The sequence below is a fragment of the Mobula hypostoma genome, chromosome 7 (genome assembly GCF_963921235.1).
Source record: "Mobula hypostoma chromosome 7, sMobHyp1.1, whole genome shotgun sequence".
Taxonomy (NCBI): Eukaryota; Metazoa; Chordata; class Chondrichthyes; order Myliobatiformes; family Myliobatidae; genus Mobula; species Mobula hypostoma.
In genome coordinates, this window is record NC_086103.1 from 122,926,812 (window position 1) to 122,948,988 (window position 22,177).

Here is a 22,177-nt window from a genome sequence, read left to right on the forward strand (position 1 = left end):
AAAAAAGGGCTGTAAACATAAACCAGGAAATTATAGGCTAGTGAGTCTGATATCAGTTGTGGGAAAGTGATTGGAAGGTACTCTAAGGGACCAAATATATAATTTTTTGGATAAACATGGACTGATTAAAGATAGTCAGCATGGATTCATTTGTGGTAGGTCATGTCTAACCAATCTTGTACAGTGTTTCGAGGAAGTTACTAGGAAAGTGGTGGAAGGCAAGTCAGTGGATGTTACCTACATGGACTTTAGCAAGGCATTTGACCAGGTCCCACATGGGAGGCTTGTCAAGAAGGTTCATTCGCTCGGCATTCAGGATGAGGTAAAAAATTGGACTAGACATTGGCTTTGTGGGAGAAGCCAGAGAGTGGTAGTAGAGGGTTGCCTCCCTGACTGGAGGCCTGTGACTAGTGGTGTGCCACAGGGATTGGTGCTGGGTCCTTTGTTGTTCAATGATCTGGATGATAATGTGGTTAACTGGATCAGCAAATTTGTGGATGTCAGTGAGGTGCTGCTTTTGGCATCAGCTGGAAAAACACTGAAAAATAGCAGATGGAATTTAATGCAGACAAGTATGAGGTTTTGCACTTTGGTCGAACTAACCAGGGTAGATCTTACACAGTGAATGGTAGGGCACTGAGTTCTGTGGTAGATCAAAGGGATTTGGGAATATAGATCCCACAGTTAACAAATTTTATGATGCATGCCAGTGATAATAAACCTGATTCTGAGTACATAGTTCATTGTAAGTGCTGTCACAGGTAGATAGTGTTGTAAAGAAAGCCTTTAGCACATTGTCCTTCATAAATCAATGTATTGAGTACAGGAGGTGGAATATTATGTTGAATGTATAAGATGTTGCTGAGGCCTGATTTGGATTATCGTATGTAGTTTTGGTCACCTACCTACGAAAAAGATGTAAACAAGGTTGAAAGAGTACAGAAGATATTGCCAGGTCTGGAGGACTTGAGTTATAAAGGAAGATTGAATAGGGTGGGACTGTATTCTTAGAAAGAAGAAAGAAAGAAAGAAGATTTGATAGAGGTATACAGAATTATGCGGGGTATAGATAGGGTAAATGCAAGCAGGCTTTTTCCACTGAGTTTGGCTAGGACCACAACCAGTGATCATGAGTTAAGCGTGAAAGGTGAGATGTTTAAGGGTAACTTGAGGGGAAACTTCTTCACTCAGAGGGGAATGAGAGTGTGGAATGAGCTACGAGCACAATTTCAATGTTTAAGAGAAGTTTCGATAGGTTCGTATATGGATAGCAGGAGTATGGAGGGCTATGGCCCCAGTGCAGGTTGATGGATGCAGGCAGTTTGAGTGTTTTTGGCATGGACTAGATTGGCTGAAGGGCCTGTTTCTGTGCTGTACTTTTATATAACTCTGTAACCAAAGGGACAAGTGAGTGAAGAAATGGGCAGAGAGGGTAATCAGAATGGGAATAGAAAAAGAGAGAAGAAAGGAGGGGAGTCATAATTAGCAGAAGGTAAAGAAATTGATGTTCATACTATCAGCTTGTAGGCTATCTATACGGAATATGAGGTATGGTTCTCCCAACTCGAGTATGACCTCATCATGGCAGAGGAGACCATGGTGAGACATTGTCAGAATGGGAATGGGAAGGCAAATTGAAATCGTTAGCCACTGGGAAATCTGCTTTGTGAAGGTTCTTGACGTAGAGGTCTGCAAAACTGCATCAGTTCTCGCCAATATAGAGAAGGCTGTACCAGGAGCATTGGATACAATAGTGGTGCCTGGCGGTCCTGATGAAGGATCTTGGCCTGAAACATTGACTGTTTATTTCCCTCCATAGATGCTGCCGGACTTGACGAGTTCCTCCAGCATTTCGTGTGTGTTGCTCAAGATTTCCAGCATCTGCAGAATTTCTTATTTTTATATTTTTACTTAAATATCTTGGAACTTAATTAAAAGTAGCATTTGAAATTTCAAATAAAGGATTTAAAAATACTTAAAATTAATCATTAAACAAAATTAAATTTCCTCTTATCCTCAGATTACAGCAAATATGTCAGGACATAACTTATTGCCAATTCCAATTTGCTCAGAGAAGGTGTCGTGATGGAGCCACTTAGACCTTTGTAGTGATGTCACTCCCATTGCTGTTTAGCAGGGACAGCCAAGCTATTGATCAAATGAATTTGAAGGAATGCCAACATACATTCTGCATTAATATTGTCTAATACTTGGAGGAGAATTTAAAAGTGTCGACGAACAGATTGCTCTATTTTACTGGAAGGGGTGTAGACGGGGTTTGCTTGTCAAAGTAACCCGAATCCTATAAGACTAAAAATGTTGCAATCACACCATGTCCTAGTGGGAGGGGTGGACAATAAATCTAGCCATGCTTTGCTCATGTACTTAGATGGAATGTCATCAAATAATATAGTTAGACACTAAGAAGTTTAGGATGTAATTATAGAACTTAAAGCCTAAACAGGTGAATGACAGAGCTATTAAAATTCTGAATGCAGAGGAGCGTAATTGGATGAACACTGGAGGATTGTTCAGCTTGTAGAGGTTATGAGATATGAAAGGATAGGATTTAATGGATAGATTTGAATATTTCTTAATTAAAAAATCAAGGCAGGAGTGCAATGACACTGGGATGATGTTGTTAAATATATTTAAAAAGAGGTAGATGTATATTTTTATGAGTGTTACTGTGGCTGCAGCTAGAAACAAAGCCATAGAAAATAGATGCAGGAGCAGGTGATTTGGACCTGCGGGCTTGTCCTATCATTCAATATTGTTATGGGTGTTCATCCAATTTATTTTCCTATTCTTCCCATAATTTGATCCCTTTAGCATTAAGAAATAATGGGTAAGTTGAGGGAACAGTCTTCATCAAGGGATCAGCAGTGGAAAGGGTAAGCAGTTTGAAGTTCCTGGGTATCAATATCTCTGAAGATCTATCTTGGGGATAACATATTAATGCAATTATAAGGAAGGCACAGCGGTGGTTATATTTCATTGCAAGTTTGAGGAGACTTGGTATGTCACCAAAGACTCTTGCAAATTTCTACAGCTGTACCATTCTGTCTGGCTGCATTACTGTCTAGTATGGAGAGGCTGCGGCACATTATTGGAAAAAGCTGTAGAAATTGTAAACTCAACCAGCTCCATCATGCCTCCCCAGCATTTAGGACACCATCAAAAGGCAATGCTTCAAAAAGGTTGCATCCATTATTAAGGTCTCTCATCACCCAGGATATGCCTTCTTCTCATTGCTACCATCAAGGAGGAGGTACGGGAGCCTGAAGGCACACGCCCAGCATTTCATGAACAGCTTCTTCCCCCACCGCTATCAGATTTCTGAATGGACGATAACGTTCTGAACATGATCTCATTATTTTTTAGTTCTCTTTTTGCATTGCTTTGTTTTTGATAACAGGTATATTCTTATTGTAATTTATCTTTTTCATTATTATGTATCCAATGTACTGCTACCATAAAGCAACACATTTCATGACATACGCTAGTGATATTAAATATTATTTTGATTCCAATTTTGAATCTGATAAATCTAGACCCCAGAGACTGCAGATACCGCAATTTGGAATAAAAAGAAACTGCTAGAGGAACTTAGTGGGACAGGCAGCGTCTATAGAGGTTTCAGGTTGAGTTCCTGCATCAGAAAAATAACTAGCTCCTTCTTGGTATGGATGTTGCAACATTTTAATGAGACCTTGTAAACCTACATTTTCTATGCCCTTCTGAAAATCTTTTTACATGACTTAGCTTGGAGTAAAGTGCTTGCAGATTTATAGACGATGCTGTCTACCCACCTGAATCCAAATCAGGTTTAATATCACTCACACATATTGTGAAATTTCTTGTTTTACAGCAGCACATTGCAATATGTAATCATAATAAAAACCTATATAAATTACAATAAGTATATATAAACATTAAATTAAATAAGTAGAGTAAAAAGAGAGCAAAAAATAGTGAGATAGTGTTCATGGGTCCATTGTCCATTCAGAAGTCTGATGGCAGGGGGGAACAAGCTGTTCCTGAAATGTTGAGTGTGTCTTCAGGCTCCTGTACCTCTTCTTTGGTAACATTAAGAGGGCATGTCCTGGGTGATGGGGGTTCTTAATAATGGATGCTGTCTTTTTGAGGCATCATGATTTGCAGATGTCCTCATCCTGAAGACTCATGTCCATGATGGATTAGCTGTGTTTACAACTTTCTACAGCTTTTTTCAATCCTATGGAGTGGGCCCTTCATACCAGATGGTAATGCCAGCAGTTAGAATGCTCTCTACAATACATCTGTAGAAATTTTGTGAGAATCTTTGGTAGTATGCCGAGTCTCTTCAAATTCCGAGTGAAATATCGCCACTGTTGTGCCTTTGTAATTGCATATGTTGGGGCTAGGATAGATCTTCAGAGCCATTGACACATCCAGAAACTTGAAATTGCTCACCTTTTTCACTGCTGATCCCTTGATGAGAACTGGTGTGTGTTCCCTGGATTTCCCCTTCCTAAAGTCCACAATCAATTCCTGGGATTTGCTGACATTGTGTGCACGGTTGTTGTTGCAACAACCAGCTGATCTATCTCACTCCCATATGCCTCCTCGTCATCATCTGAAATTGTGCCAATAATGGAGACTGCGTTTGAGCTGTGCCTGGCCACACAGTCTTGGGTGTAAAGAGAAAAGAGCAGTGGACTAAGCATGTATCCTTGAGGTGTGCCAGTCTTGATTGTCAGCGAGGAGGAGATGTCATTTCTGATCTGCACTGACTGTGGTCTCCCAGGGAGTAAGTCAAGTATCCAACTACAGAGTGAGGTACAGAGGGCCATGTTTTGGAGTTTGTAGAGAATTGAATGAGATTGATTAGAAGTTTTGTCTTGTGGATGTTGGTTGGCAAGAGGGTGCTTATGTTTCTTCACCTTTTCATCTGATGAGTTTGGAGAATTTTTCCGACTGTTGGTGGTTCTACTTATGTACTTCTGTTGATTGTATATTGTCATTATCTCTTAGGTATAGAGGATGAAGAGGATTTCTTTTGCTTGGTAGACATTCAATTTGGCACTAGGTTTGACTTCCTGGTCTTTCTACATTAATTTCCTCCATCAGGTGGACACTGTGTTGGCTCACTGGAAATAGTGGTGAATTTCCTATGGTTGTTTGTTTTTACTGAGATATGGAAAGTCATTAATTTTTTTCTGTATCTTGCTTTTGATGTTAATTGGTAGGAGACACAGTGTGGTAGAGACAAAATGATAGAGAATGTGTCCGTTTCAGATCTTTACTGTTAGAACTAGCATTTTCATAAGAATCAGAGGTGGAATTAGTTGAGATTTGGAGCTTGGTCTCCTAATGTACATATGTACAGGCTAATCTATGTGCTGTAATTTGAAGTTGGGGTGATCTTACTTCTGGTGCAGAGAAATACTTCTGATCTGATTTCATGATTTCAACTCCATCATTTGGAAAGAGACTATCTTGCAGGGGAACTTAGATGCTTTAATCATGGTCATTTTGAAGAAAGAAGGCATTTGACTGTGAGATGATCATAGAGGGGGGTTTCTTCTTGTCTGCTACAGGGACAGTTGTAGCATGAATCCTCCTCATCTGCTTTCTATTATGAGCCAAAGAGGTTCTTCCATTGCAACACACACTAAATATTGGAGGAACTTGGCACATCAAGCAGCATCTACAGAAATGAATAAACAGTTGAATTCTGGAGCTGAGACCCTTCATCAGGACTGGAAAGGAAGGGGGAAGATGACAGAATAAAAAGGAGGGGAGAGGGGATGGGGGTCAAGCTGGAAGGTGACGGGTGAAGCCAGGTGAGTGAGAAAGGTAAAGGGCTGGGGTTGAAGGTTCTTCCATTGATCAAGAAGCTGAATTGTGGTGATCTTCACTGCACAATAAAACCAAGAGAATATAGGTCTTTAGTGAATTCACAAGAGCCTTTAACTCATTCAACCAAGAGAGATTATGGAGAATCCTTCTTCAGTTTGGTTGTCTTCAAAGTCATTACTATCCAACATGTGTGACATGATGATGTACAAGTCATGGTCCTAACCAACCCATCTACAAAAGACCCAGTGCTAGTGTTATCTGAGATCAAGCAAGGCTATGTCACTACATCAATATTCTCAATATTTAATCTTACCTCCAACAAAATCTCCACAGGTAAGGAATTAATCTGCAGGATGAATGGAAAACTTTGTCCACAATGACCAACCTTGATATAAAATATCTTATACACTTGTCTTAACACGCCGGCAGTTGCACTTGTTCAAAAACACTTCCTGATTCGGTGTATTATATGTAAATATTGCAAACACGCAGTTGTATCAGCAGGTAAAATGAAAGAACCTGTTCGGGAAAGTAGAAGCACCAGCTTCGAAAGGCAGCCAGTCTCGATTGTAGAGGGAAGTCTGGGCTGGCTGATGGGCTCCAGCTGGTACGAGGGTTGGTGGATGAACACATGATAACAATCCAGTGGGCAGGAGCCTGGTTCAAACCCGCCATTTTCCTGCAACTCCTGCTCCCTTTCAGCAGAGGGAAAGAAAGGAAGAGGATTTGAACCCTGGGTGGCGGCAGCTGCCCAAACGCTGCCTTGCATGTTGTTTTAAAAAAGCCTGAGGCAGGCGTCTCTTCTCGTTCCCCCTTCCGGGGTTTTCAGTTTACTTTTTGTTGGTCGGGGGGTGGGAGGGTTAGGGAGGGTGGTGTTTGTTTTTCTTCATGGCCGGATTGATCAGTGAGAGAGATTTAAAGCCCTTCCTCTGTGTGTGTGTGAGAGAGAGAAAGAGAGAGAGAGAGAGAGAGAGAGTGAGTGTGTGTGTGTGTGTGAGTGAGTGAGTGACAGAGAGAGAGAGAGAGAGAGGAGGGAGGGGAAAGACAGACAGAAAGAAAAAAGGGATAGGGAATCTGCTGTCGGGGTACTGCTGACGAGAAGATGTCGGGCCAGAGTATCACGGACCGTATCGCCGCCGCTCAGCACAGTGTCACCGGCTCTGCTGTTTCCAAAACCGTCTGCAAAGCCACAACACACGAGATCATGGGCCCAAAGAAGAAACATCTGGACTGTAAGCGCTGCCTTTCACTTTGGCACTATGCAGCATGAAGCCTCGGCTGCTTTTTAAAAATTCGGTTTGATGTTTAACACCAGCCGCCTGCCGGGGCCTGTGCGTTGTCGGGGGGAATGTTTCCGTGTTTTTTTTGCGGCAACAGGCCCCCGATAACGCCCTTGGCCTTGATTTTGTTCAGTGGATGCACGGCATTTTGATGTAGAGTTTGATAGTCTTTTGTCTCTGTTGTATAGTAACTCAAGTTTTTTTTGTGTGTGTAGTGCAGTAAGATTCGCTGCGAACTTGTGTGGGGAGTTGGTGTGTATTTCGGGTGGGGGAGATGTTTGAGTCTCAAGACGAATACATTTCTGTGGTTTTATGTGATGTGGTAGTTGTGGTTACATTTCTGAAAGCTACCATTGAGAATGGAACTTATAACTCACCTCAAAAACACGTTATAGTGAATCAGCAATATTCTATACTCTTGAATGACACTGATTTTTTTCCTATTGTCAGAGACAATAAATTATTTTTGATTAAAGGCGCGGAATCTCGAGGACAAAACCGATAACTGCTGAAGTATTTTTAATTATATGTAATTTGTTATCGTTCAATGAGTGGAACGGAGAACAAAAGTTTCCCAGATTAATTCCTTCCGATTTAGAAAATCTGACTCCCGTGTTCTGAGTCAGTGTTGAGTCTTCTGGACCCTGTACCAATTCACGGTTCTGGAATTTGTGATGGGTTCATGCGTAGCGCTGGATGTAATATTTCTAATCTATGATTAAGGGGGTAATATATTCTAATTCATAAAGTTGTAATTATTAAATGTTTAATGAGCTTTTTGATTATTTGCACATTATACAGTAAAAATTTGCTTATTTTCTTTTTATGGGAAAATACATCACTAAGCCACAACCAAATAAAGGTGGTTATGTGGTACTTTTTACCATGGGGAAACTGAATATCCCAAAGCTTAATGTTACTATTTTATAAATATTAATGTGTCAGTAGAGATCTTTTAAACCATGGTACTCCTGAGAGTTGGTTGAATGGGCTCGTGCTTTCATATGAAAGCACAATATGAAATCACCACTGGTTCTGTAAAAGTGAATTTAAATTGTATTAAATCAAGCAACGATTCTTTGACCATTGTAGAATCAGAATTAGAGTCAGGTTTAATGTCAGTGGCATACATCATGACATTTGTTGGCAGCAGTACTTTGCAATGCATAAACTACAAATTAAATCAGGAGTGCACAAAGAGCAAAAAAAGTGAGGTGTGTATAGAAGAGAAAATAGAAAAAAATGGTGTGAAACTTGACATTTTTAAATATATTTGAGATATAAATCATATCTTGGATCTTTTAGTGGTGTACTTGTGACTTTAGAGATGGAGGTCTAAATTCTTTCTCCATTCCTCAAGTGTACATTTCAGGGTGACGCTGTTGCAGAACTAAGAGAAGACAGTCTCATTGCAATTATCAATTTCTTTTTCAAATTACATAAAACCAATGTTCTATCTCCTTGCAGTCAAAGACTTTAATAATCTGGATGGACTGTGGAGTATTTCTTCAGCCAACAACAACAAAATTGTTTTTCTGATCAATTGTGCAAAATTGCTTTGTGCAATTTTGATATGTTAGCATAAGACTTTGACACTTCTGTAGATGCTGAAGATGTGAATTGTTTCAACTACCGTAGGAAGTTCTTTCAGAATTGGGCTTAATATCACCGGCATTTGTCATGAAATTTGTTAACTTGGCAGCAACAGTACAATGCAATACATGATAATATGGAAAAAATAAGTAAATCAATTACTCTGAGTATATGTATAAATTAAACAGTTAAATTGAAAATAGTGCAAAAACAAATAATATTAAAAAAGTGCGGTATTGTTCAAGGGTTCAATGTCCATTTAGGAATTGGATGGCAGAGTGGAAGAAGCTCTTCCTGAATGGCTGAGTGTGTGCCTTCAGGCTTCTGTACCTCCTTCCTAATGGTAACAATGAGAAAAGGGCATGTCCTGGGTGATGGGGGTCCTTAATAATGGATGCTGCCTTTCTGAAGCACCGCTCCCTAAGGATGTCTTGGATACTATGGAGGCTAGTACCCAAGATGGAGCTGACTAATTTTACAACTTGCTGAAGTTTCTTCCAATTCTGTGCAGTGGCTCCCCCCCCCCCCACCCCTTACCAGACAGTGGTGCAACTTGCCAGGATGCTCTCCATGATACATCTGTAGAAGTTTGAGTGTTTTAGGTGACAAACTAAATTTCTTCAAACTCCTAATGAAATATAGCCACTGATTTTTTTCTTCTTTATAGCTGCATCAATATGTTGGGATGAGGTCAGATCTTCAAAGATTTTGACACCCAGGAACTTTAAATTGCTGGCTTACTCACTCCACTTCTGAACCCTCTGAGGATTGGTTCATGTTCTCATGTCTTGCCCTTCTTGAAGTCCGCAATCAGCCCTTTCTTGATGATGAGTGCACGGTTGTTGCTGCAACACCACTCAACTAGCTGGTAAATCTTGTTCCTGTACACCCTGTTGTCTCTGTGATTCTGCCAACAGTGGTTGTATCATCAGCAAATTTATAGATGACATTTGACCTATACCTAGCGACACAGTCATGGGTATAGAGAAAGTAGAGCAGTGGGCTAAGCACGCATCCCTGGGGTGCACTAGTGTTGATCGTCAGTGAGAGGGAGGTATTATTACCAATCCGCACAGATTGCAGTCTTCCGGTTAGGAAGTATAAGATCTAAGTGCAGAAGGAAGTACGGAGGACCAATGGCAAGTCTTCTAATCCCTACCTTAAAATCAGCATTTTTGTTTTCATAAGTATCATTCTGTGTAAAGCTAAAATATTATTTAACTTTTGTAAATGCGTTCTTCCAAATTGGAAAGCATTGGAAAAACTGAGGATGATTTCCACTTTATCCCAATCCTTTCATCCACATGTTCTCTTCATTCACAGGGGACTACTGCAGTCACCATAATGGTTCCAGTAGTTGTCTTCATTCCTTCTCTGCCACTCCTCTGTTTAAGTGCTTCAATTTTTCTCACCAATTTTTACTATTTTTTGCCAGTTCTTTTAAACATTATGTACTCACTCATAATGAGTATATAAATGACAGTGTGATTTGCAGTAAAAGTCATATTGAAAACTACTGCATTAATAGAGCATCAGAATCAATAGGAATTAATTTGTGTATATATAAGAACTTAAAATCCTTACAATGTAACTTCTGGCAGCTGCCTTTGCTCTGAACATGAGTGCTTGTAACTAAGGATAGATTTTGTGCAGAACATTGATCAGACTTCATCCAATACAAATAAATTCTTCTTGGGCTTTCAGCCGGGTACACATGTCAGGGATGAAGATGGCAAGAGTTTGTCATCGAAATGTTGGTTAAAGTTGATACCTGTACCTGGCTGAAAGCCCGAGAAGAGTTTATTTATCATATATGCTGGGAAAGCACTAAATCTTCTTTTCATCCAATACACTTTTGTCTTTTAGGTACAATGATATATTTGGGGAAGTGCCAATTTCAGCCATTTGATGCCCCCTTGCAAGAGCTCTTTAACTGGTCTTGTGTTGAGACATCTTTCCCAAATTGCATGTGATCAGATAACACGCTGCAATTTGCCTTTACTCGTTTTTTTTTACCTCTTCAGTTACTATTTAATATGTAGGTACCAGTTTAGCAAGATAAAGCACTGGCTCACTTTTGATTCCTTGTCAGTGTATTCAGTGATACCAGAGATGAACAATCAGGTTAACCTAAATGACAATACTTCTAATGTCATTAAAACTTTCAAGATGGGAATTTGGCAGGTTGCTCTAATTTTCCCACCTTGATACAGGAACATTATTAAGAGAAGTATGTCTTGGAAACTGCAGGATAGTTTCCAGGTATGATTGTTAAAGTTTTTGCTATTTATAAACATGCTTAATAAAACTAGACTTTGTGTTGCTCCTGCAAAACTACAAATTTCATGGCATACAAGTAAATCCTTAAACTAGCCAATGGTGTTGTGGCATCAGCACTGGATTTCGAGGCGAGTGGTCCTGGGTTCATATCTGGCTGGCTCTTTGCCTGCTTTTTATCTGTGCTGGGTTGAGTATTGAGCAAGCAACTTGGCCTTGTAAAAAAAAACAAACACCAAAGTACTAAAGGTGCCCCCAACGTGCCACAAGGCACAGAAAGGAATAACAACATAAGTAAGTCAGTGTTAATAATTCTGAAAGAGAGCGGGGGAATGATTTGCCTTAGAACATGAATTGGAATTGAGATTCAAAAAGGCTTCTGCCTTTTATTTGGCTATTGGTGTCTGTGTTCTTTTGTCTATTCTTCTCTGACTTGCTTTTGTGTTCAACTGAATCAAGGATTCAATATATATTTTAGGATTTGATTTTACTGTTGGCATGTGTATCTCTTATTCCTGTGGTCAGATTTTGCTTTGATTAACTGTTTCCTGGCTTGTATATTGTAATGATGTGAAGAAACATGACTGTTGATTGAAGCCTCTGATTGGCAATATCATTAATAAGCAAGATCTTCGTGCAAGTCATAGATAATCACAGCTGGGTCGGAAAAAAATTCCTTTTTCTCTCAGTCCTTCAATATTTACTAATTATACTTTGAAATCCTCAGCCAGAGTGAGTTGATCTCTAGAATTTACAGGAAATGCCTTCCTTATGAACATATCCTTAAAACAGAAAGCAAGCTGCCTGTTTTGTTTTAAGTGGAGGGAAGAGCAATCTGTATCTAGTTGCTTGTTTGCTATTAAGCTGTCCCCACCCTTCCTATCTGAGGTTCCTTAATAGCAGCTAGTTACCAAACTTCAGGAATGCTCTCGTATGTTTATAAATGGAAATTGTTCTTTGGTAAATAAGCTACTTGTAGGACTTTAAAACTCTGTTTTTGATCTGGTGTTTATCCATTTCACCATATGGAGCACAGGAGATGCATTCCATTAACTGGTGTTGACTGAATGTTCCTCATTATGATTGATGTTTGTGACATGAGATCTGGGAGTTGCCTATTCCCTTGCACGCTTACTACTCTTTCAGGCTAAACCTGAGTGTGCAGTCTAATCTTCCTTAAAAGAACCGCAAGTTTCATCGTTTTGCACATAGAGTGATCACTAATGTTAGTACGGTGTTGCCAACATATCTTGCATCACGTGCCAACTGCTACTAAAGTAGTACTTGAACTTCTTGTCACCGCCATCTGAGTTGTGCAAATGTAAACTACATGGCTTTTACCCTTGGTGATATCTAACCTTTTTAGAAAATAATGCTCCAATATCTTTGGTATACTGAAGTCTGGCAACAGGCCCTACAAACTATGAAATTAACTACTTTCTTTTGCCACCTGCATTCTGTAAACTAATCCAAATCACTTGCTTAACGTTTACCTCATTTTCTCAGTTATACTTTGACCTTTTGTATCTGAAATGATCAGCGTTGACCTGGTTTTTAAGCAACCTTCACATCTCCTTTGCTTTGGTGATTTTTTTTTTCTTAATTGCTTTCCCTTGAAGGCATTGGATCATTTAACCAACATTAAAAATCCTGTTCAAGCTCTTTTTTTTGCAAGGAATATTGGTTTTTCTGCTTTTGCTGGATTTTATCTGTTCCTTAATTGAAAATTTCATTGTGTGAATCTCATTCTGTCATAATGGAGTTGATTTATCTACCTCAGATCTGGAATGTGATGTTGCTATTAAATTGTTACTTTTTACCTTACAGCAAGGCCTTGGAATCTTTATTTAGGTTACTGCGCTAGTAATTATGGAGGGCAGATTAAAACATAGTTGTCAGTCAATGTACATGACTTCTAGGAGTTTGGATATCTTAATCTGGAAATAAATTTATTTTGCATGTTTCAAAATGTTTGAAATTCTTGAATTTGCAGGATGATTACTGCAAATTAGAAAAAATATTCTAAAGCAACTTGATTTTATGCATAAGATTTACTATTGTTTTGTAAATGACTTACATTAATATGTAAATTAAAATTTTATCTAACTAAATCTTCTTGCCCAAATAGTAGAGAGTGATCTCAAGACCAACCTGCTCATATTCTAGCCAATCAATTGGCTGAAAGTCCTTCCGCTTGTCATCTTGGTATAAAAATCAGAAAGCAAAGCTATTTTAATGAACCTTAATTTCAGAAAATTATGACAACCAGAAAATTGAGGGAACCCAGTCTATTATCAATGTGGTGTCTGAACTTGGAGTACTGTTTGGTCCCAGTTGAACTGGGCTTGGACTAACCATAACTGCCAGTGGAAGGCTAATAATCAGAAAGACCCACATACACAAACACCACTTTATGTATTCTGAAAACAAAGCAGTTTTTATTTTAAACAAAAATATTGTGTATATTCCCAGTAGAAAGTGATACTTGTCCTGTCTCTTCAGATCCTGATAAACCTGCTGTGTATTATCAGTGTTTATACTTTTTCCATTTTGTAGGTTATTAGTGCAAAAATGCAAGACCTAAATGTGGAATTTGTTTTGTCATTTATCTGATGGACTTTGCTCAGAGTTGTGATCTATCTAACCACCGAAAAGCACATTTTGTTGACAATGGTGGTACAGGAACTGATGATAGATACTGGTCTTTCTAATTAGAACATGCTCTATGCAGGCTAACTATATTGAGCTTCAAGAACTGAGTTAATATTTTCAGTGTTGAAACTTTTTTCCCACTAAATTTATTTTCAGCATGGTCTTGCAGCGATTTTTGACCAGGTTAAATTCTCCACAGTCGATGACTTAATTTATAGGATATTGTGTGTAATGTAAGTGAATTGGCTTTCCTGTACAATAACTTTATACTTTAATAATTTTAAAGTGTGTATTTGGCTATAAGAAGCGTGTGTGCTGTTTTCTTAGCTTTATATTTTCTGAGAGAACATAAGTTTTCATTTTACAGTGGACAAAAGTGTAAATTTATCTCATTGGAAATTTGAGACTGAAGAGTTCCATTCAATTAATATGAATTTAGCACCTCAAGTCTGTTCCAACCCTTAATACAATCAAAGCTGCCCAATTAAAACGTCAAATCTGCATTTCTATCTACCATTAGGATGAGAGTCCATTCTCCTCTTGACATAAAAATAATATTTTTAGTTAAATGCATAAAGTAGTGGGCTCAACCACAAGCTGCTCTAAAAAGCTATCTCGTAGGCATTCTACAAATTCCCTCTCCAGCACCAACCTAATTTTCCCAATCTACCTGCATTTTGAAATTGCTCATCACTATTGTAACATTTCCCTTTTGACATGCCTTTTCTGTCTCCTGTTATAATTTGTATCCCACATCATGGCTTTTGTTCAGGGGCCTGTATATAACTCCTATCAGCGTCTTTTATCATTGCACCTTAATTCTACCCACAAGAATTATACATCTTGCGAACCAATGTCACCTTTTTCTAAGGATTTTATTTCCTTTTTTTAAACCGACAGAGCCACCCCATCCCCTCTGTCCACTTGTATGTCCTTTTGATTCAAGGTGTATCCTTGGATGTTAAGCTCCCAACTATGATCTTTCAGCCATGACTTAGCGATGCCCACAACATCATACTTGTCAATCTCCAACTGTGCTACAAGATCATCTACCTTGTTCTGTATACCGTGTGCATACAAACATAATACTTTCAGTCCTGTATTTATCACCGTTCATCCTGACGAAGGGTCTTGGCCCGAAACGTCGACTGTACCTCTTCCTAGAGATGCTGCCTGGCCTGCTGCATTCACCAGCAACTTTGATGTGTGTTGCTTTATCACCCTTTGATTTTCTTCCCCCATATAACACTTTAAGTCATTGCACTGACTGCAATTTTGCCGTCATCTGCCTGTCTTCTTTCACAATCTCACTATATACTGCCTTTATTTGTATACCAATCGCCCCATCCTCAACGCTATCACTCCCGTTCCATCCCCTTGCCAAATTAGTTTTAACTCCTCCCCTTCACCAGCTCTAGCAAGTCTGTGAGCAAGGACATTGATCCCTCTCAGGTTCAGCTATAGCCCGTCCTTTTTGTGCAGGTCATACCTTTCCCAAAAGAGATTGCAATCATCTGGTAATCTGAAACCCTGCCCCCTGTACTAATTCCTCAGCCACACATTCATGTGCAGAATCATCCTGTTCTTAATCACCACTGGACTGGCCATCGCACAGACAACAATTCAGAGGTTACTACCTTGTAGATCCTGCTTTTTAGCTTTCTACCCAAGTTTCTACTTTTCTTTCTATCTTATCCTCTATTATATTGAACTACGACAGGATTGTCATCTTTGGTGATTTCATTATTCTTATTAATGACCTCTCGTATGTGAACTGTATTGTAGCTGAATTCATGAACTTACCAGACAGCCTAGATCTTGCTCAGCATGTCCTGAGCCCACCCATTGACTGGGAGACCGCTTTGCTGAACATCTACGCTCTGTCCGCCAGAGAAAGCAGGATCTCCCAGTGGCCAGACATTTTAGTTCCACATCCCATTCCCATTCTGACATGTCTATCCACGGCCTTCTGTACTATAAAGATGAAGCCACACTCAGGTTGGAGGAACGACACCTTATATTCCATCTGGGTAGCCTCCAACCTGATGGCATGAACATTGAATTCTCTAACTTCTGTTAATGCCCCTCCTCCCCTTCATACCCCCTCCCTTATTTATTTATTTATTTATTATTTTTTCCCTTCTCTTTTTTTCCTTTCTCTGTCCCTCTCACAATAACTCCTTGCCTGCTCTCCATCTTCCTCTGGCGCTCCCCTCCCCCTTTCTTTCTCCCTAGGCCTCCCATCCCATGATCCTCTCCCTTCTCCAGCCTTGTATCCCTTTTGCCAATCAACTTTCCAGCTCATAGCTCCATCCCCTCCCCCCCCCCCCCCCAGTCTTCTCCTATCATTTCGGATCTCCCCCTTCCCCCTCCCACTTTCAAATCTCTTACTGTCTCTTCTTTCAGTTAGTCCTGACGAAGGGTCTCAGCCGGAAAATGTCGACTGTACTTCTTCCTGTTGACGCTGCCTGGCCTGCAGCGTTCCATCAGCCTTTTGTGTGTGTGACTTGGAACTACACTTAGTAATGACAAGAGTGTTAAATATTATTAATACAACAAAGAGAAAATCTGCAGATGCTGGAAATCCAAGCAACACACACAAAGTGCTGGAGGAACCCAGCAGGCCAGGCAGCATCTATGGAAAAAAGTACAGTTGACGTTTCGGGCCGAAACCCTTCAGCAGGACTGGAGGAAAAAAAAGCTGAGGAGTAGATTTGAAAGATGGGGGGATGGGAGAGAGAAATGCTAAGTGATGGGTGAAATTTGGAGGGGGGAGGGTTGAAGCAAAGAGCTAGGAAGTTGATTGGTGAAAGAGACAAGGCCATGGAAGAAAGGAGGAGGGGGAGGAGCACTAGAGGGAGGCAAATGGGTGGTCAAGGAGATAACATGAGAGGGACAAGGGGATTGGAAATGGTGAAGGGGGAGTGTAGGCATTACTGGAAGTCTGAGAAATCGATGTGTTATTAATATTATTAATACCTCTGTCTGATACCACTACCCCTCATAATTTTTGTGTGCTACTTGATGCCCTTCTGCCTGTAACTACAAAATTAATTACAGTTTAAAAAAACTTTTTTTTGATTCTGCAATGCAACTTAAATTCTGAGTTGGCTAGTTTATCAAAACTTAAACTGCCCGGTAAATGAAATGGTTGATTTTTCTTCAACAATAACTAGACATATATTAAACACTTAAGGTTAAAAAGAAATCACGCATTTAAACAATTCCATCTGCAAGCTCAAGTGATCGAGCGATCTTGCAGAGTGTTGAGAGTAAATAGAGGAAAACAGGACGAGAAGTCTGCCATAATATTTAAGGAAAGACTAGCCTCCTCTAATGCTGCTATAAGTTCTGCAAGAAGGGCTGATTCCCCCCCCCCCCATTATTACAGAGAATAGTGGCAATTGAAGAATATTGCTCTCAACAATAAACTATCTGTTGAACCCTGCCCTAACCTATAATGTCCTCAGTCAAGCATCTGCCACAAAATGTGAGGAATTCACTTTTTAAAAAAATGAACAAAATTACTTTAATTGGGAATAGCATAGCTAGTTACTGGTAACTTCAAAATTTACAAGTATCTCTGATTCAGAAGTCTGAGATGGTAACAGAAAGTAAACCATTTACTGGTCTTGACCCTGTCCCTACCATACTTGAATAACTCTTTAATAGTATTTTCAATTCTGTTAGAAAAAGTTGTTAACATATACTTCGAAAATGGAGTTTCTCCAGATGCCTTCAAGATTACGACTGTCACATCCCTATTTAAAAAGCTAAATTTTGATAGTGGGGTACTAACTATAGGCCTATATCAAATCTTCCCTTCCTGGGCAAGACTCTTGAGAAAATCATTTTCAACCAACTAAAAAGGTTTCAGTCAGGTTTTAGAGCAAACCACAGCACGGAGACGGCCTTTACCAAAATTGTCAGCAACTTTGGGCTCAGCACTGATGCCAACAGGATCTCATTTCTAATTCTCCTAGTTCTAAGTGCTGCCTTCAACACAATTGACCACAACACTCTCCTAGATTGCCTTGGGACCTGGGTTGGCTTCTCTGGTAGTGTCTTTAATTGGTTTCTTTCATATGTCTTGGAGAGAGAATCTTTTGTCTATTTTGGAGACCAATTTTCTAAGAGATATGTACCATTTGATGTTGCTCAGGGAAGCTGTCTTGGATCCCTACTCTATGCATGCTCTCCTTAGGAGAAATAAACTTGATTTCCACAGCAATGGATATCAGGGGTCCCCAACCTTTTTTGCACTGTGGACTGGTTTAATATTGACAATATTCTTGTGGACCGGCTGACCCGGCGGGGTGGGGGGGGGCGGTGAGGTTGCAAATGGACAAGAGTAGCAGTCGAATACGTTGTGGTTACCCAGAAAAGACTACAAGGACCATGAAGCCTTGCGCGGGCACCAGTGCACATGCGTGACCTGCGCGTGCGTGTACCTGCCGATTTTTTTTTTCTTCAAATAATTTTTGGCGATTCTGTTTGGGGGTGGGGGGTGTTAATCACAACCGGAATGTAGGTGATAAGTGACTCAATTTGGTTTCTAAAAGAGTTTATCTAACGAATTTAATATTAATCACACAGCGCATATTTTCCTCGCATGAGTACAGTGATAAGTCAATTATCAAAGGAGGACAGGGGAGCTTGAAGTAAGTGTTGAACGAACTTCCAGTAGAAGTGGTAGAGGCAGGTTTGATATTATCATTTGAAGAAAAATTGGATAGGTATATGGACAGGAAAGGAATGGAGGGTTATGTGCTGAGTGCAGGTGAGAGTAGTGTTCGGCACGGACTAGAAGGGCCGAGATGGCCTGTTTCTGTGCTGTAATTGTTATATGGTTATATAAGTAAGTCAATAGCATCATAACATTTTAAGTAACGTTTGGATATTATACACACAGCACATATTTTCCCTGTATGAACGTATAAAATCATTGCAACACACCAATATCGCTGTATCAGTGGGAGCCCTGGGCTTGTTTCCCAGCAACAAGATGGTCCTATCAAGAGGTGATGGGAGACAGCGATACTCAAAGGGAGTTCCTTATGGGCAATCTATTCCGCAATTTAGTTTTCATTGCATTCATTGCAGAAAAGCCCGCTTCGCAGCGATGATGTTGAAAATGGAAGCAACGTTTTCAGTGCTTTCGTGTCTATCTCAGGATATTTAGCCTTGATTTTGATCCCGAATGCCGGCAGAGATGTTATGTCAAACATACTTTTCAGCCCGCCGTCATTTGCAAGCTCGAGGAGTTGATCTCCTTCCCGCGCTGAAATGGATGACGCACAGGTAATGACCTCACGTGGGTAATGATCTCACGTGGGTAATGACCTCGCATGCGTAATGACTCAACGGTGGGTGTGACGGAATGAGGAAAGGTGCAGCTGACTCATATCGCCAAATCATATCGTTTCCTCGTGGCCCGGTAGCACATGCTTTGCGGCACGTCACCGGTCCACGGCCTGGTGGTTGGGGACCACTGATGTATATGACACACAATCGTTTATCTCGGTTGAGCCTGCTGATGATAATACCCCATCTTTGACTTCTAGTATAGCTGTAATAAACAAATGGATGAGCAATAATTTCCTAAAACTAATACTTGTGGTTGGTCCCAAAGTCAAGAGAGAAACTTGTTTATAAAGTTGGGAACTTGGCTGCCCTTGTAAAATCAAAAGTAACAAGCCTGGATGTTATCTTTGATTCAGATTTGAATTTTAATTGCCACATACAGAAAGTGATCAGGACAGTTTTTCTACACACAAATATTGCAAAGGTATGTCTGTTCCTGTCCCGTAATGCTGAAAATCTAGTCAATGCCTTCATATTGAATAGACTAGATTACTACAATGCTCTTTTTACTGATCTTCCAAAGTGACCTATTGACCAACTTCAACTCATTCAGAATGCCACTGCTAGACTTTTAACTAAAACTAGTATGAGGGAGCATATCACTCCCATCAAATAACTCGGCTTTCGCTTCCTGTATCTTTTAGAATTGATTTTAAAGTTGTCTGGCTTGTTCTTAAGCTCTTAATAGTCTGGAAGTGGAGTACATCGCAGAATGATGAACAGTTTACAACCCTGCTTCAACGCTCAGGTAGTCTTCAAAGATTTCTAAAGGTACATTTAATGTTAGAGAAATGTATACAGTATACATCCTGAAATACTTTTTCTTCGCAACCATCTACAAAAACAGAGGAGTGCTCACAAAGGAGGAATGACAGTTAAGTGTTACCCTAAAGCCCCCCCTCCCAGCTCCCCTCTCCTATGTGTAAGCAGCAGCAAAGCAAAGCCCCCCCCCCACCAGCAAAAAAAAAAGCTTTGGCACCCACCACCGAGCACTCAAGCGTGCAGCAAAGCATCAGTGCAAAGACACAGACTTGTAGTACTCCAAAGACGACTAGTTCACCTGGTATTCAACATACCACAGGCTCTCTCTCTTCCTAATAAGGGAAAAAGGTGTCTCCATTTCACAATGAGAGGGGAGAAATAACAAACAGCGTGCTGATTCATGATGTTAAAAGTCAGTTGCGTTGCTTTTTTCTGAGGTCTGTGCCCAAAGAGCTCTGGACTGTGGGCACACAGCCAGCAGCCAACTCGCTGCTTTTGATGTTCTGTCTCCCATGACACACTGGATTCCTGCAGAGGCACCGACCTTCGGCCTTCCTGTCTCCAGAGCCACGAGATCCCGGAACTCCCGAGGCGAGCTAACCTCCTAGGCCGCATCCCTGGCATATTGAATAATGGCCAGTTGTGAAACCTTGAGAGTGGGTCCTATTCCCACAAAGAACCAAAGTTAGCGTGTAACTCCAGGTTAGGGTCTTCAAAAGAACCCTGATGGGGAAAAATAGAGATATTAAAGATAGAAATAGAGCAATTTCCAAAGATGCAAGCAAAGAGGTTGCCGTTAGGTGCCATTGACTCTCCTAAGCTCGCTCCTATTCTCCTGGTCTCGTAAGTTTAAACAATCTCTTAAAAGATCATTGGCATAAGAACATAAGAAATAGGAGCAGGAGTAGGCCATCTGGACCATTGAGCCTGCCCCACCATTCAGTAAGATCATGGCAGATCAGGTTTTTTTCCTGAACTATGCTCCTAAACTGTGGAAATGCATACCAAAATGTATATGAGATAAAGACTCAGTTGACACTTTCGAACGTGAGCTCAAAAATGATTTATTTAACCTTTCTTTTAACTAACACCTTTTTATCTTTTATTTATATTTTTTCAATTTATCCTGCTGTGAAGCACTTTGAACTACATAGCTTATGAAAAGTGCTCTTTAAATATTATTATATGGCATGCTTCCCATTATTAGTTGAGGCACTTTGTTTAAGAGCCAGGAAATTGTGTTACAGTTTTATAACATTCTAGATGGGCCATATTTGAAGTATTGCATTTACTTCTGGCCAATAAGAAGGGATGTGGGTGCTTTGGAGAGAGTGTAGAAAATGTTTACCAGATTGCTACCTGGATTAGAGAGCATTTGCTAAAAGGAGAGGTTGAATAAATTTGGTTTGTTTTTTCTGTAACGGCAGAGGCCAACTGGTTATTTGACATAAATTTCATAAAATTATGTGAGGCATAGATAGAAGAGACAGGTGTTATCTTTTTCCCAGAGATTAGACATTTTAGGGGGATGGAATCATTCAATGGAGATATGCAAAGCAATTTTTTTTAACACCGAATGGTGGTGCCTGGAGTGTGCTGCTATGGGTGGTGGTAGAAGCAGATATAAAATTACATTTAATAGGCTCTTTGATGCATGCACTTGCAGAGAACGGAAGGGTTTGGACTGTGTATAGCAGGAGGGATTAGTTTAATTAGATGTCATTATCTTGATTAGTTCAAAACAACATAGTGGGCTGAGGAGCCTTTTCTCATGCTGTACAGTTCTGTTTATAATTCATCTTGTAAGGAACCCTTGGATGCTGGTATGTATCAATTAAGACCTTCCTAACTCTTGTGAATCCAGTTGATACAAGCCCAGGCTATCCAACCTTTTCATAAATGTGTTCCTTCCAGTTACTAGTCTGGTAGAATGTGTGAAATGTTTTCAATTGCACTGTATAGTGTTTTGCCAGACATTATTTCATCATTGTCCTATGTACTGAAAAATTGCCTTCCTAATTTATTATTCAGTTCTCCTTACAATAAAAGCTACTTTGCACTTTGTCTACAGATACACCATTGACTGATTTGGGAACTGAAATATTGAATACAGTTGAACGTGCTTCTTTTTCTCATTTATTTTCTGTTTCTCTTTCCTATGTTTATCCAATCTATCCCTGCACTACACATATTTGAGTGGAAGAGGTCATAAGTTCCAGCAAAATGTCATGAACATTCAATATGATAAAGCAGCGGATATCAGTTTTAGAATTTGCTCAGTGGTAAGTGTGAACATTGTTCTCCAAGTGCATTTTAGATACTGGAACCTATGATCTAGGATGGGTATAGCATTACATTGCTATATCCATCTTAAAAGAAATGATCGAATGGGGTCTTGCCTGTTG

At 40.0% G+C, this 22,177-nt stretch overlaps 1 protein-coding gene and 1 long non-coding RNA gene across 28 annotated transcripts in view; one reads left to right on the forward strand and one right to left on the reverse strand.

Moving 5' to 3' along the window:
• The first annotated feature begins 6,390 nt into the window (after window positions 1–6,390).
• Window positions 6,391–22,177, forward strand: part of picalma (phosphatidylinositol binding clathrin assembly protein a) — a 188,253-nt gene continuing 172,466 nt past the window's right edge. For 3 of the 27 annotated variants that reach the window (XM_063053917.1, XM_063053910.1, XM_063053931.1), the window contains exon 1: window positions 6,404–7,076. In XM_063053917.1, coding sequence (XP_062909987.1) covers window positions 6,947–7,076 — 130 coding nt within the window. In that variant the 5' untranslated portion in view covers window positions 6,404–6,946. Of the gene's footprint in view, window positions 7,077–22,177 lie in introns of all 27 variants that reach the window. The other 24 variants (XM_063053913.1, XM_063053905.1, XM_063053919.1 and 21 more) reach the window with 22 other exon arrangements.
• The window catches only part of LOC134349006 (uncharacterized), a 31,999-nt gene continuing 27,265 nt past the window's right edge, over window positions 17,444–22,177 (reverse strand). Inside the window, exon 3 of the long non-coding RNA XR_010018557.1 lies at window positions 17,444–20,495. This is a non-coding gene — a long non-coding RNA (uncharacterized LOC134349006). The remainder of the gene's footprint in view (window positions 20,496–22,177) is intronic.